The sequence below is a fragment of the Castor canadensis genome, chromosome 11, assembly GCF_047511655.1.
Source record: "Castor canadensis chromosome 11, mCasCan1.hap1v2, whole genome shotgun sequence".
Lineage (NCBI taxonomy): Eukaryota > Metazoa > Chordata > Mammalia > Rodentia > Castoridae > Castor > Castor canadensis.
The window spans coordinates 4,083,297-4,099,644 of NC_133396.1; the positions used below are offsets into that span (position 1 = coordinate 4,083,297).

Sequence of the window (16,348 nt, forward strand, 5' to 3'; positions counted from 1 at the left end):
GAAAGGGTTTCAGTTCACTTTTTTAAATTGATTTATTTCATCACCCTCTGTCAGGAAGATCCACATTAGAAAGTCAGGTGAATTACCAGCGGCCTACTCACCACCAGGGTTTACAGAGCATTGAAAACACTAAGACCAGAAACTCCTATGCAGGCACTTACACTGTTTCCCGCCCCCACCCCTGCCCCCATCCTCATCAGTTCAGCCACAGGGACCCAGGTCTCTTCCTCACCCACTCCTCACCTGCTAAGTCCAGGACTCAACAGAGCAAAGCTACAGAGAAAAGAGACAAGCGGCCACTGTGACCAGCAGCACCAGCTGCACAGGTGGAAAAAAGGGGCACAGCTGGTGCCACTTTCAAGCAAAATCAAAAAGAAGATGAAATATCCAGTTTCAAAATGTTGCCATTTTCCCTCCCGACAGTACTGTTAAAGGTGCCACAGAAAAGCTGGGAATACTGGGGAACATGCCTTGGACGCTGCCTGTCACTCGGGATCAGGTGACCACGACAAGGGCTCACTCTAAGGCAGCCAGCTGCTCAATGTTGTAGCGGACATGCTTTGCAGTTTCTTCAAATTCTTTCTGCTTGCTGTTGGTTTCCTTTGCCTGGAAATTATGAAGAGACACATTCGGGCTGGGGTGTGGCCCAGCGGTAAGGCCCTGGCCTAGTATGTTCAAGGCCCTTCCCCAGCACTGCCAAACAAAACACACATACTCACTTGAGATAAGCACTTCCAAGTTGTACCCTGCAGGTAAGATCAGGAGGTGGGAACACTTGCTGAGCACAATAAACACAGGGCACTGTACGAGGAGGCACACACTGGGATTCAACTCCACCTCTAACTGAGGCTACTTGCTATTTAGTGACAGGAAGCACCACAGAATGCTTTGTGTGTACCCTACCGTTCCATCTTCTACCCCAGACACAATGCACTTCACTTCCAGCCCTACCTTCATCTGGCTTCCAATCTGTTCATTCTGCTAAAACTGCTCTCTTCACAAAAGCAAATCACAGTCACATCGGCAAATCCAGAACTCCCCCACTCCTGTTTTTCATCCTCTTTAATTTCTCTGCTATCTTAAAAAAACAAGTAACAAACTTACCTTTTATTGGATTAAATTTGTTTTCTATTAAGTGACTAGAGGCTAATTTTTTTTTTTTTTTTGCAGGACTGGGGTTTGAACTCACAGCTTCACGTTTGCAAAGCAGGTGCTCTACTGCTTGAGCCACACCTCCAGTCCATTTTACTCTGTTTATTTTGGAGATGGGGGTCTCACAAACTATTTGCCTGAGTTAGCCTTGATCCTCGATCCTTCTGATCTCAGCCTCCCAAGTAGCAAGGATTAGTTTTAAAAAGTTACTTTTCTTTTTATCCCCCAGTGCTAGTGATTGAACCCAGGGCCTCCCTCATGCTAGGCAAGCACTCTACCACGAGTCACATCCCTCAACCAAAAACTTACTTTTCACTATGTATTATGTATAAATCTTACCTAGTTTAAAATTAATTGAGGGCTGGGGCTATGTCTCAAATGGTAGAGTGTTTGGTCTGGCATGTGAAAGGCCCTAGGGAGGGGAGGGGAGGAAGGTTAATTTAAAAAATAAGTGACTACTGACAAACAGTAGTTGGTCCTCCTGGTAAAGAGAAACTCTGCAGCCCCTCAGAGGCTTGCCTTTACAGATAGGCAAAGATAATCATGGCCAATGTGAGAATCAACTAGTCAGGTCTTTTCTGTCAAAGGAGTTAATGTAAATCTCTCATTGTGAAGATGCCAGCCTCCCTCCCCAATTGCTGCCTACATGCTTTGTGAAACATTGCTTGGCCTTGCAAGGTTCTTGCAGTCAAACAAAGCGCTGTTTATTGCCAGATGCCCTGATCTCAAACTGCTTGCTCTGTCTTTTCTACAGCCTAATCAAATCACTATCATCTTTTGTTTTGAGCTTCATATTCCTAAAACCTTGGGTAAATGCCAGCCCCCATCCCCTGTGCAGGGACCTTGCGAAATCACTCCTCACTGAGCTGTAAACCATGAGCAATCACTGTCTCATTAAACTGCAAAATGTCACTGCATGGAAAAACTTTGCCCTTATGCCAAATACTAGCTAGCCACGGAGTGTTGGGAGCCCAAGCAGGACCAATCCTCATGGGGGCATGGAATTCAATCAGGAATATAACCTGTGTGTGAACAGGAAATTGCCTCAAAGCAGATTATGAGACACGAGAAATTGCCAGTTAAGCCATAAAATGAGTGCAGGGCCAAGATAAGAGGCCCTATGTAGAGATAACCGCCCATTCCCACCTTTCCTTTGTCTTCTTCTGCAAACACTTTCCGCTATAGATCCCTTGCTGCCCATTCCCACCTTTCTTTGTCTCCCTCTGTAAGCAGACTTTCCCAGGCCCCCTTGCTACTCCTACAGGTCCCTAACCCCAGTGTGAGCCCACCTATTAGCAACCAGCACATTCCCTCCCTGTAACCTTATCCCCTACACAGCCCTTTAAGAATCCAGTGACTTCACTGCTGGAGGCCCAGAATTTTGAGTACTAGCTCATCTTGGACCCCCAGCGTAAAATAAAATAAAGTAAAAATCCGAGTTCTCCTACTTCCCTGAATGTCGCTTGGTTTCTCATCTGACAATATTTCCACAACACATGGACTACCCACCCAGGTGTGTTCTGCCTATCAGACTATGGTCTGTGGCTGCACTCTTCTGCAGAAATAAAACTTCTTCTTTTTGCCTTGCTTAGCGACTAGCAAGCACAAGGCTCTGAGTTCAACCCCCAGTACTGCATCTCCTTCCCCCCGCCCCAAAAAAAAAAGAAAGAAAAAAGGCCAAACAATCTCTCTGCCACCCATGGCTATGACTTGATGCTCCCTCCTCTAGTATTTTATTTTGCTCTCATCGTAGGTTTTTACAAACTAAAGTCTTAAGAAGTAAGTTTCTGTTTATTCTCACGTAGTTTATTACCTAAACTGATGTATTTTCAAATTAGCTCTAATTTGTCTCATTGCCTCAAAAACTGGCAGGTCAAAAAACAAAAAACTGACAGGCCTATGTATAAGTAGGAACCAGAAACAGAGCATTGGGTAGGCTTGGCTCTGCCTCCACAGCACCTCCTCTGGAACCTGGGATTTTGGAAACTCAGAGCATTAGGACCCACGGTATCTCTCGTCTCCGGTATTTTATAGCACAGAGAGTATTTTACCTGGTTCTTTTTGTTTGTTTTCTTCAGGACTATGGATCAAACCCAGACCCTACCACTGAGCTACACCTCAGCCTCTATGTTGTGGTTTTGTTTTGTTTTGTTTTTTTTTAAAGAATGCCTGTCTTAAACCATGACCTGCGATCACACATAGGCTTAGTAAGAAGTTTAAGACAACTGCTCCCAAGCTTCTTCGCTCACATGCTAGGCCTGGAGAGGCAGACAGCTGGTACTGCTTGAAATCACCATGTATACCTGTCCTGAGCCCCCGAGCCAGACCTCATACAGGGAAGTGCATGGACACAGCGGGCTCATGTTAGTTTAAATTATTTGACACTTTATTTTATTTTTTTGGTGGTACAGGAGTTTGAGCTCAGGGACTCACATTTGCTATGCACTCTACCACTTGAGCCACTCCACCAGCCCATTGACACTATTTAAAAAAAATTTTTTTTGGCAGCACTGGGGTTTGAACTCAGAGCTTCACGCTTGGTAGGTAGGTGCTTTTACCACTTGAGCCTCTCCACCAGCCCTTTTTCTTGTGATGGGTTTTTCAAGACAGAGTCTCGTGAACTATTTGCTGGGGGCTGGCTTCTCTGCCTCCTGAGTAGCTGGGATTATAGGAGTGAGCCACAAGCACCCAGCTGTTTGATACCCTACAGCAGCCCAGTTCAGTAGAACTTTCTACAGTGATAAAAATGTTCTACTGTCTACACTGTCTGACATAGTGGCCACTGGGCACATGTAGCTATTGAGCACTTGAAATGTGACTAGTGAGTTGACATTTTCAACTTATTTAATTTTAGTAGTCATAATGGGTAGAATACCAGACCGCACAGCTCTGGAGAATCACAGCAATATAGCCGAGCACTGCTGGCTTACAGAGATTTTCTATTATACAGGTTTTTATAAGTCAACTAAGGAATGTATGGACAGTTTAAATATTTTACTTTTAAAACATATGTATTTAAAAACAAACTAGGACAGCGTAGAGCTTTAGATTTCTTTTTATAGAAGCATATGTTGTTTCACAACTAAACAAAATAATAGGCTGAGGGTGTGGCTCAAGCTGAAGAGCACCTGCCTAGCAAGAGTGAAGCCCTGAGTTCAAACTCCAGTACCACAGGGGAATAGAAGGTAATACTCTGCATTCTGATTTGCAAAGAGCAAAAAGAGATTCAAAATAAAAGCCAAACAATTTCTTCAAATCTTTCCACATTTTCTCCCTGGGGTGAGATATACATACCTCTTTCCAATCTGGTTCTAGCCAGTCTGCCATGCACCAGGGACACAGACTAAGTGGCTCTCCCTAGGGATTGTGCCCACACCTCCAGCTCCCTACCTCACACATCCTGAAAGCTGCCACCCATCCAGTCTTCCTAATCCCTTCTCCTAATGGACAGCTTAGCTTCCTCCCTCAGACCACATCTTCTTCATCCTGGTCTACTGGAGCGGAACATGGGGCTCAGTGTCCATAAATGCTCAGTTGGTATTTTGGGGCTGGACCATGTCAGAACTTGGGTCTTCCTATTTCCAGCTGTAACAACCTGAGGGCCTGTGTCCTCCCCAGCTCCTTCCCGACGGTCCCCTGCACACAGCTGCCCTTTTCGCCACGTCAGCCAGCTCTCCTGGCCTGCAGGCCAGCCAGCAGCCTATTGTGCAGAGCCATGGACTAAGAATGGTTTTTAAATGGCTGTGAAAAGACAAAAACCAAAATCGGGTGTGGTGGCTCATTCCTGTAATCCTAACTACTCAAGAGACAGAGATCAGGAAGCTCATGGTTTGAAGCCAGCCTGGGCAAATAGTTCGTGAGACCCAGTCTCAAAAATACTCAACATAAACAACCACTCTGGAAAAAAATTTGGAGGCTACTTAAAAAGCTGGACATCGATCTACCATTTGATCCAGCAATACCACTCTTGGGGATATACCCAAAAGACTGTTACTCCAGAGGCACCTGCACATCCATGTTTATTGCGGCACTATTCACAATAGCCAAGTTATGGAAACAGCCAAGATGCCCCACCACTGACGAATGGATTAAGAAAATGTGGTATCTATACACAATGGAATTTTATGCAGCCATGAAGAAGAACGAAATGTTATCATTCGCTGGTAAATGGATGGAATTGGAGAACATCATTCTGAGTGAGGTTAGCCTGGCTCAAAAAACCAAAAATCGTATGTTCTCCCTCATATGTGGACATTAGATCAAGGGCAAACACAACAAGGGGATTGGACTATGAGCACATGATAAAAGCGAGAGCACACAAGGGAGGGGTGAGGATAGGTAAGACACCTAAAAAACTAGCTAGCATTTGTTGTCCTTAATGCAGAGAAACTAAAGCAGATACCTTAAAGCAACTGAGGCCAATAGGAAAAGGGGACCAGGTACTAGAGAAAAGGTTAGATCAAAAAGAATTAACCTAGAAGGTAACACCCACGCACAGGAAATCAATGTGAGTCAATGCCCTGTATAGCTATCTTTATCTCAACCAGCAAAACCCCTTGTTCCTTCCTATTATTGCTTATACTCTCTCTACAACAAAATTAGAGATAAGGGCAAAATAGTTTCTGCTGGGTATTGAGGGGGGGAGCGGGAGGGGGTGGAATGGGTGGTAAGGGAGGGGGTGGGGGCAGGGGGGAGAAATAAACCAAGCCTTGTATGCACATATGAATAATAAAAGAAAAATGAAAAAAAATAAAAAATAAAAAATAAAACAAGCAAAGTAACCTGTTAGAAAAATGAAAAAAAAAAAAAAATACTCAACATAAAAAAGGGTTGGTGGAGTGGCTCATGGTGTAGGTCCTGAGTTCAAGTCCCAGAACTAGAAACAAACAAACAAACCCAGACCAGGGGCATGGCTGAAGTGATACAGCACTGCCTAGCAAGTACAAGGTACTGAATTTAAACCCCAATTACCTTAAAAAAAAAAAAAAAAAAGCCCACAACCATGAAGAACATGTGACATGACTATGGGCCTGCTTTGTGGAAAGGTTGCTGGCTCCTGACCAGGAAGGTCCTCCCTAGCTCACTTCCAGTCCAGTCAGTGTGGTTCGGCGTAATCTCCCACAACACACCATAGCAACTGTTTATGTCTTCCCTCCTCCTGACAGTAACCAATTCCCATCCTTAGCATTTAAAAGCTACTATACTGGGGTTGGGGATGGGGCTTAGTGGTTGAGTGTTTGCCTAGCATGCATGAAGCCCTGAGTTCGATCCCAGTACCATAAAACAAAACAAAACTATATACATAATTGTTTTATTTTGTTTACTTATTATTTTTTTACAGTTCTGAGGTATGAACTCAGGGCCTACACTTTGAGCCACTCTACCAGCCCTTTTTTATTTGCCATGGGTTTTTTCAAGATAGGGTCTTGCAAACTATTTGCCTGGGCTGGCTTCTAATTGTGATCCTCCTGATCTCTGCCTCCTGAGTAGCTAGGATTATAGGGATGAGCCACCAGTACCCAGATGGATATAATTATTTTATATTGGTCTGTACTAAGGAATACTATCTATCTATATATTTATTATACTCAGGTAGAACTCAGGACCTTCAGCTTGCTAGGCAAACGCTCTACCATTTGAGCCCTGCCCTTTTTTAAGCTGAAGGGGGACCTCAGTAACCATGATGGGAGGGGAGGGAATCCCTTTATCTTGCAGCAAGGAGAGTGGGACCAGGGCTGGCTTAAACTCAAAGTCCTCAAGCAGCAGAGACAGCAGGGACAATTCCCTGAGCCCCACCCAGTGCTTTGTTGTAAGAATATTAAATCCACCAGAAAAAAAAAATTAAATCCTTATAGGGCTGTCAAATTTAGCACATAATAATATAGGCTGCCTGGTTAAATCTGAACCTGAGATAAATGAGCAATTTTTAGTAAATACCCATACAAAATGTGGGACATAGTTATACTCAAAAATTATTCCTTGTTCACCCGAAAATAAGATTTAACTGTAAGTCCTGATCTTCTCTAACAAGCTTAGTGCTCCACACCTGGGCTACTCAGAAGGCCCCTCTTTGTGGACTCTCAGCATCACTGTCAGCTCTCCCACTAACCCTGTATGGTTGGACAAGGGGTAAAAGCTCAGCTGTAGAAATCCCTTCAGTTCTGACTGGACCTTGATCTCTTCCTTCCCCTTCTAGGACACACTCTTCTACCTATCCCCAAATCCTCTGTCCATACCATTGCTACACATGACCACACGGAAATGTTAAGGACTTTCCACAGTGACTGTCACTGAGGCAGGAAGCTGATCCTAACCATCACTGCTTCCCCACCAACCCAGGAGCACACATTAAACATACTGTTCTGGAAGAAACAGTCTTGTGACTGCACAACCCCGAGACCACACTCCAGAACAGCTGCTTCTCTGTCGTTTGCCTCCCTGCGCCCCTCTGGGCTTTGAGAGTGTATCCTGAGGCATAAATATCCCTCTAGCATTCCTGAGGGACCAGGTGGTTTAGTCCTACAGACGCTGAACAAGGTTTGCTCTCAGCTCTTGCTCCCAATGATACATACAATTTTGTTTTTCGCTCTTTCTTTGTCCAGTTTCAAAAATTCACTGAGGGTTAATTCTTCAAACTGCTTCTTGACAGAAAGGAATGCACACCCAGATGAGTGCTTTCTATGTTCCTCCCTAGAAAAATCCATACAGGAGCGTGTCAACAAAACACTGGCGGTTAGTGACCAACAGTTCCCACCATCCAAGGCCATCCCTCAAGACACCCCTACCTGTACTTCAAGAGCAAGGTGTCAGGCCCAAAGTGGGTCCCAGGCGCATCCCACGTGGCCCATCTGCTCTCTCTGCCTGCTCTCTCTCCCCCACATCCTTGCAGCTAGAGAATTTTATCTGTAGCCCTTTACAGTTAATAGGAAAGTGTTGTATGATTCTAAACCCAGAGGACTTAAATGTCAAATCCCTCTAAGATTCCCAAAGAACTGTTGGAAGTAATGTCATTTCACATCATCCACTGGTTCGGAACAAGGGCCAAATTGACCAGGCTCTCCCAGGGGACACCTCTCCCTCACACCCTCCTTCTCTACAACAAGAATATCCCTGGATAGAGGATATCCCTGTAACCAGCCCAGGATTAGAAGGTAAACACAACCACACAAGGTACAACAGAACAGGCAACAGTAACTATAATGTCAAAATATCATAACACTTAGAAATCCCTTGAGAATAATACTGATATTTCCAACTGATCACTGGTGTAACTACCATGTCACCCCAATTAATACTTGGTCACAATAGCCAGATTAAGGAGAAACAGCAACAGTCTTCTGACCAAGAAAAACAACTCAGGTGATTCCCTAGGGGCAAAAATTAAAGTTGTGGAAGCAATCCATTCTGACAGGAAAAAGAAGTGAGAAAAGAACACGGAAAGACATTACCAAAAGACAGATATGGTAGTCTATCTGAATACAATTTGAAAAAAATAAGGTGTCTTGCCAAGGTATGGTGGCACCTGTAATCCTAGCACTTAGGAGGCAAAGGCAAGCGCATTGAGTTCAAGGTCAGCCTCAGCTACATAGCAAGCTCCTGGTTCACCAAAAAAAAAAAAAAAAAAAAACCTCAGGTAGTAAAAGCACTTGCAGATTCCTGTGAGTACACAGACAGGCGCAAATCATGTATTATGTCCTTACACGGATAAACCTTTCTTTAACACCCACTCTACACACACGCCCACAAAGGAAAAAATTCATCCTGAAGCACGTTTTGGTCAAATCAGATATAGTTAGGTACCAGGCATCACCAAGGCACCAGCATATGGAGAAGTACAGTTTCCAACACCTGTTTAAGGCCAAAATACGGTTATGAAGGTCATACTTCTGCACTAAGAATCTTAGACATTCAAATAGTTACTCCCAGGCCCAGTTCAAATCAAAAGCTTTCTGATGGATTTAGGGCACCCGGGAAGCCCATGGAAGCTGGTCTGGAGGGACTTACATGGGGTTGTCATCTGGTTCCCAGCCTTCCAGCTCCTTGAAGCAAAAGAAACACTGAGCCAAGTCGGGCTCGTTCTCAGTGGGACAGTGGATGAAGCCGGCCTCGGCCATCTGCAAAGGACAAAACAGCTTGTGAGCAGAAGTGACAGTCCAGACGCCGGACTCCGCCGCGATAGAGCTGGCAGCCCCAGAGAGGGGTCATTCTGAAACCTCCCTAGGGACAGTTGGGTCGGGAGAGTTGGGGGTGGAAGTTCCGGACTCCAAGGCTCCGTTACCATGGGACCAGCAACCCCCGGCGAGGGCAGGACCCGGGCAGGGCGGGGCTGCCTGGCGGGAACGCAGTGGGGCGGGCCTGGAGGGCCCGAGTCCGGGCGTTCTCACCCGCTCCGGGGTGCAGGCGCAGCCCTCTAAGAAGGGCCAGTTTTTGAACGTAGAGATGCGGTGGTCCTTGAGATACAGCAGCCAGGCCCGAGGCAAAGACTGGGCCCCCATGGCGCCGCCGCCCACAGGTAGCGCGATTCAAATCTCGCGGGCAGCGGAGCACCGCGGGGCACGCTGGGAACGCCCCGCCCACGAAGCCCCGCCCGCAGCCTTCTGGGAGTGGGCGGCGCGGTGTATGCTGGGAACGTCCCACCCCCGAACCGACACGCTTGGCCTTCTGGGAGTAGCGAAGTGAGGCATGCTGGGAGCTGTGTCCTACTGTCCTGTCTCAGTCTCAGACTGGGCGCGAAGAGGGGCAGAAGGTTCAAGGAGCGGTCCGGCACGTGTGTGTTAAGCCCTTTCGGCCTGCAAACTCCATTTGTTCTGTGGGCTTCCCTCTCTGCAGCCGCAGGGTGCCGGTTGTCTTTCCCTGCACCAGGCTGGGGTTTGCAGGAGGAGCACAGCAGCCAGAGGCCCCCAGCCACGAGGGGGAAAAGATGTCAGCTAGTTACGTTTGCAGCGCCCCCGGCCGAGATCGGCTTCCTGAAACGCCTCCTAAGTATGGAAACATAAGAACCCACCCCGAATGGAGGCAGTGACTGGCAGGGGAGGACCCTATGGAGACACTGCCTACTGCATTCCTCAGGTAGACTGAGTGTCGGCTCAGGGAGGCGGGACTGGAAAGTGACTGCCATGTTAGTAGACGACTCAAGACCATCAAGCCTGGACTGTAGAAAAGGCAAGCTCATGGGAGCAGGCACACATGTAGACGGGGATGCCATGCGGAGAGCAGAACTATGGCTCCCTGGGTCTAACTGCTGATGTAGCATGCTGCAGATGCTGCCTCCTGACTCCCTTGCGAGGCTCTGTTCCCACCAGGCCACCTGTGGCTGCTGTGGCTTCTAAGGAGCCACACACAGGGAGCAGACTGGGCATACAGTGTCATGTTGCAGGGTTGCCCTAGCATCTTGGTTTGGGCTATATCTACCCCAGGCTGGCCCCATACCTGTGAACCTCTGGGATGGGGGCAAGTGTAGGACTCTCATAGGAGGGGCCAGGAAACTGAACAGGGGACTTTTTAAGGGACTGGGGGAAGTGCTGTTATGTTCAGGTATGAGAACATTTTGATAGAGCATCTGTTGTGTGTTCTCGGGGTCCTAACCCAAGTTGCCTGGCCAATATCACAAGTAGCGACTTGCACTTGGACCTCTTGCTTCCCAAATACCATATTTGAAGGCTGCTTAAGGAGAAAGGGCTGAACCTGCTCTGGGTTGCTCTGGGTTGTATAGAACAGCAGCCTTAGGCTGTGCCCAGCCTTCACTTACTCCATTTTATAAAGCAGCAGTTTGACCTAAGCTACTCCATTTTGAGTCTAAGTGCCAAAACAAAATGATTCTACATCTTGGTTATACAGGTGAACAACTACCACCTGCCAGCACGCCACGAGGCACAAGCTGATAAGTAAGGTATTCGTGCCAATAAGCAATTACATCTGTAAATAAATCAAATCATATCAGAAACACCAGACATGCAAGCTGATCAAGCCTCACCTGGGAGTATAAAAGGAGGAGCACCCCAAGACTGAGACATAGCAGGCACACTGATGTGTCACCAGGTCACTTGTCATGAACCTCATCCAGGAATATTGCCAAAGTGAGGGACCTCTGCCTTTGTCCCCAGGCTCCAGCACAGTTTCTCCTGCCTGTGATACTTTAAACTGACACTCAAAATTGCCTGCCATCCAGACTGGCATTTGACAACTCTGGGACCTGAACAGTTCTGCACCTGAGGTTCATAAAACTTATATGGTCCCCTACACAGACTTTTCCTTGCACCTGTGAGCTCTGGCCTGTGCCTCCAGCACAGTCCTCTGAAATCTGCAGCCTCTGTAATGTGTGATCTGAGAGTTAATATTGGTAATTAAGATTGGCCAATGGCCCATGGCTTTCAAGTGAACTCAGTAGTGCTTAGTGAGCTTTTTTGCCAACAAAAAATGACGTAGCTCATGAATTTATTGTTATCCAATAAATTCTGATACAAGCATGTCTATGTTCCTGACATAGATCACTCACAACAAACCCCCACTCCCAGGTCATGAGGCTCCACTTACCTCATGTAAGTGAAGACTCCATGTAACAAGCCAGAGTGGTGACACTTGGCCCCAATCTTCCCCCAGACCCCAGCCATCCTCCTTGGCCTGCTCTGCACCAGAACATTCTCCCCTTTGCTCAGGCATCCCGTCCCTCTGCTGAGGACACCCACCCTGCCAGTACCAAATGATGCACATTGTGATACCTGTTCTGGATTCCTAAATTAAATCTCTGTTCTGCCTTTCTCTTTCGAGAAAGACCATCCTAGCCATGGGACTGCTTGGTCCCCAGCTTGTGTATGCACACGTGTGTGTGTGTGTGTGTGTGTGTGTGTGTGTGTGTTACATGCACTGAGAACAGAGGGAGTTTTCAGGGAACACACCCGAGTCAAGCTCCAGGACAGGGAGAGGAGCTCATGGCAAGGCCCCTCTTCCATTCCCAGGCTACCCACCCTTTCTCAGGTAAGTTCCAGTGTTTTTCCATTTAAATTTTTATTTCACTGAAAATTCAGCTGCTTAGATCCCTTTTCCCTTTAAAAATCATTGTACTGTTCTTATATATACAATGGTGACATATGTAACATTGATAAGATGTATATTATAAAGTTTGTATACATTGTATATAACATGCAGTAAAACCTCAATATTTTGGGCTTTAGTTTTTTTCTGTTGCTATGATGACTAAAGTGGTATAATTAAGCAGAAGTACTTTGCTTTTTTTTTTTTTGGCAGTACTTAGGTTTGAACTCAGGGCCTCATGCTTGCCAAACAGGAGCTCTCACCACTTGAGCCACTCCACCACCAACCCCTATATTTTTCCTTCTTTTTTTTTTTTTCTCATTCATAATCTTAATCCTTTTTTTTTTTTTTTTTGGTGGGGAATAGGTGAATTTTTTTTATCGTTTTTACATTTACTCACATGTGTATACATTGTTTGGGCTACCTTCTCTCCTCTCCACCCCATCTATTTTTTCTTAATCATTCTTTTTAGCCTACAGATGTAAGCAGAATAATATATGGTAAAATATATGTAATATTTTAAAGCATTTTAGACATCAAGTGCACAGTTCAAAGACACTAGGTACATTCATGTTGTTGTGTAAGCAACATCCATCACTACCATCATCTCCAAAAAATTTTGATTTTCCCCAACTGCAACTCTGTCCTCACTAAACTCCACTCCCTCCCCCATAAGATTCTGTGACAAATACTTAATTCATAGATCAGCTTTGGTTATATCCATTTTGTTGTTGATAGGCTTTGGTGGGGCTGGGTTTGAACTCAGGGCTTTTGAGCCACACCTCTAGCCCCAGTGTGTTTTTGTTTGTTTTTTTGTTGGCAATACTATAGATTGAACCTAGGGCCTTGTTTGCTAAGCAAGCATGCTACCTACCATTTTACCACCTTTTCTTGAGATAGGGTTTCAGTATGTAGTCTAGGCTGACCTCAACTTGCTGTGCTCCTCCTGCCTCAGCTTCCTGAGTGCTGGGATGACAGCCCCTTGGCTCAGGTCAGATATTTTTAATGTCAAAATTTAGTAGCTACAGAAAAGGAAAAAAAAATTAGTAGCTAAGAAACCCTTGGGGTTTATATCAGTTTAGCAAGACATTTACTAATGTACAGTTTAGCTGTTAGCAAATTCTGTTTTGCTCATTTCTGTAGGTAACAGTCATTCATCCGATAAGAAGCTGGTAGCCTGGATTTATTGCTCAGCTCAATTCCCAAGAAAATTGTGAGCAATTCTGTGAAACTGTCACCAGATTCCAGTCTCTCAGTCCAGGGGCCAAAGAGTTCTCAGTCTCACTGGAGAAACAATTCAAGGACAAACACAGGAGACACAAGCAGGAGCGGGTTTATCTACGCAAAGCAAGAGCAAAGCAAAAACGCTCTCCAGACGGGAGGGCGGGAAGACTCAAGACAGCGTGGTGTGCTGCGCTGGGGGTCCCAAGACCTTGAGCTTTTATTGGGGTCTGTGGACATGGGGGTGGTCAGTCCTGGAAAACTGGCTTTATGTGTCATCAACTTCCAGAGAGTGGGCTATGCGTCATCAACTCCTCCCACACATAAGGCAGGAGAGTTCTTGGGCTTGGATGGTCAGATCAGGGCTGTTATGCCACCAGGCCACGGGGTGCTGCAGGATGTTGCTGTATGTCACATGCAGTTTTGTCAACATCAGCAGTCCAGGCTGCTCAGCCATCAGGTTTCATAACTCCTAATAACAAAACATGGCTGGGAGGGAAAGAGCACACAGAGATTAACAAAGAGAGCCAACAGGTTGGGGGAGGAGGAAGGTCTCATTGGTGGTGTCCGTCAGTCACTGTTGGTACAGCAAGGTCAAGACCAGTTTGTGTGATGTCCTGGGAGTTCTTGTTTACCTATGACAATGTGTAACATCAAGTATTTTGATCTTTGTGGAACTGAGAGCACAAAACAGCTTGCTTGTTTCAATTTGTGTCTATTTCAAAGGAAGACTGACCTGTCTGGCAAGTGCAAGGCCATGAGTTCAAACCAGTACTGTCAAAAAGGAAGTGGGCGTGGATTACCTCTTCTCAAGATCAGTGATTTCTTTTTTTTTTTTTTTTCACAATTGAGGTTTTATTGTGTTGAGGATCAGCACACAGACATTTCCATTTGTACACAATTTTTCACACAAGTACCAAAAGTCTGAAGTCATGTATGATTTTGCTTTTTTAAAGTGACATTCTGAGGCACATCTTCCTTGAGGACATCACGTATTTTCAAATGCTGACTGCCTGCTCCTTCACTTCCACTGACTCACAATTTTGTGTCACATATGCCACACACTCAAGTCTTCCATCTTTCACAGCACGTTAACAAATTAGGGAAAGTGGACTAATGTTACAGAGCACACGCAGGTCTGACAGCAAAGATCAAGGAGTGGTTTTCTTTAGGAAACAGTTCTACTAGAACACAACACAGGCTGGTGGCTCACACCTGTAACCCCAGCTACTCGGGAGGCAGAGATCAGGAGGATTGAGGTTTGAAGCCAGCCCAGGCAAATAGTTTGTGAGGCCCTATCTCAAAAAAACCCATCACAAAAAAGGGCTGGTGGAGTGGCTCAAGGTGTAGGCCCTGAGTTCAAACCCCAGTACTGCAAAAAAAGGAAAAGGAAGAAAAGAACACGGGAAAATATTTAAGACATTAAATGCACAGCTGTGACCCCAATTGCCATTTAGTATGCTTTGTGTTTAGGATATAAGATGAGCCCCCACGTATGGAAAGTTACGTGACACCCCAGACATCCAAAGCCTCCACAGTTCAATATCCCACTATTTTCTGGTTGTACCAAGAAATAAACAACTAGAGAGTGATTTCAGTTCTTAAAAAATCATTTACACTTAAAAAGTGGGATGAAGCCGGGCACTGTGGCTCACACCTGTAATCCTAGCTACTCAGGAGGCAGAGATCAGGAGGATTGTGGTTTGAAGCCAGGCTGGGCAAATATGAGACCCTATCTTGAAAAAAACCCATCACAAAAAAGGGCTAGTGGAGTGGCTCAAGGTGAAGGCCCTAAGTTCAAACCACAGTACTGTAAAAAAAAAAAGAAAGAGGGATAAGGTGGGATTCCCTCCTTTTAAAAATGTTTCTAGAGCTACTAAAAGACTTGCATTTGGAGGGAGGATAAAGGAGAGCAGAGGAGGGGGAGAATTCAAGTATGATATATTTGATACATTGTAAGAACTTTCATAAATACCTCAGTGTACCCCCACCCAGCACAATAAAAGATATGAAAGAAAAAACTATGCAGGGCACATTTTAAAAAAAGTAGATAGAGTTGGGGAAAAGAACTTTGCATTTACAAAATAGTTGATAAAAATATTCCTCTGGGTTGCCCAGGAAGGGAGTGAGGGAGCTCTGGTGAGACGAAACACATGATCAGTCAGATGTGACTTCGTTCTCTTCCTTCATGAGAGGCTGTTCTCTCCTTGTTTTTAGTTTCTTTAGCTCACAAGACCCTGTCTTGAAAAAACCCAACACAAAGCAGGGCTGTTGGAATGGCTCAAGCTCGAGGCCCTGAGTTCAAACACCAGTACCATCAAACAGGAGAAATCCTTTATGTATGTATGTATGTATTCACTGTGGTGCTGGGGCCTGAACTCAGGGCCTCTCACTTGCTAGGCAATCACTCTACCACTTCAGCCACTCCGCCAGCCCCATGTTTTTGATCCCTTGGAAAGTACGCTAGTGAAAGGCGTCAGATTTATGCTTTCCGAGGGCTAGTCACTTGCCTCACACTGTTTAGCCAATAACCTGTGTTGTACAACTGGTCTGTAATGCCACCTTTATCAGTCCCTAAATCCCCGTATGTGGTGGGACCTATTTCCATAGACTGGGGTCTGCCTATTCCTGCTCCAACCAGATTATTGTATTGGTGAATAAATGGGGATCCTGAGCAGTTGGGAGACATATAGATGGATGGAAGTCCAGGTGAAGTCAAGTGTTAGGAACAAATCATGGGCAGGTTTTAGAATGCTGGGCATCCAGAGAGCTCCAAGACAGGACCTGGCCTGCCAAGCAAGTCAGAAAGGAGAGTTGTACTGGGCCCCACCTCTGGAAAAAAACAAAATCCAAATGTGTGTGAAGGGCCAGTGGACTGGGGAAAGGAGCTGAGATCCGGCCAACACTGCAACCTGATGAGGCCCAGGGTTCCAGGAGGGCCACC

The 16,348-nt window shown here is 45.7% G+C and overlaps 1 protein-coding gene and 1 long non-coding RNA gene across 2 annotated transcripts; one reads left to right on the plus strand and one right to left on the minus strand.

The window, feature by feature from the left end:
- Positions 1–7: 7 nt before the first annotated feature.
- Positions 8–9,758, minus strand: Birc5 (baculoviral IAP repeat containing 5). Its single transcript, XM_020158827.2, has 4 exons — positions 9,537–9,758; positions 9,157–9,266; positions 7,725–7,842; positions 8–606 (listed from the first exon to the last, which is right to left on the minus strand). The coding sequence occupies exons 1-4, from the start codon at positions 9,645–9,647 to the stop codon at positions 517–519; spliced, it is 429 nt and encodes a 142-aa protein (XP_020014416.1). The 5' UTR covers positions 9,648–9,758; the 3' UTR covers positions 8–516.
- Positions 9,759–9,781: 23 nt separating this feature from the next.
- LOC141413664 (uncharacterized) lies at positions 9,782–14,280 on the plus strand. Its single transcript, XR_012438409.1, has 2 exons — positions 9,782–12,126; positions 13,327–14,280. It is a non-coding gene; the product is annotated as an uncharacterized lncRNA (long non-coding RNA).
- Positions 14,281–16,348: the final 2,068 nt, after the last annotated feature.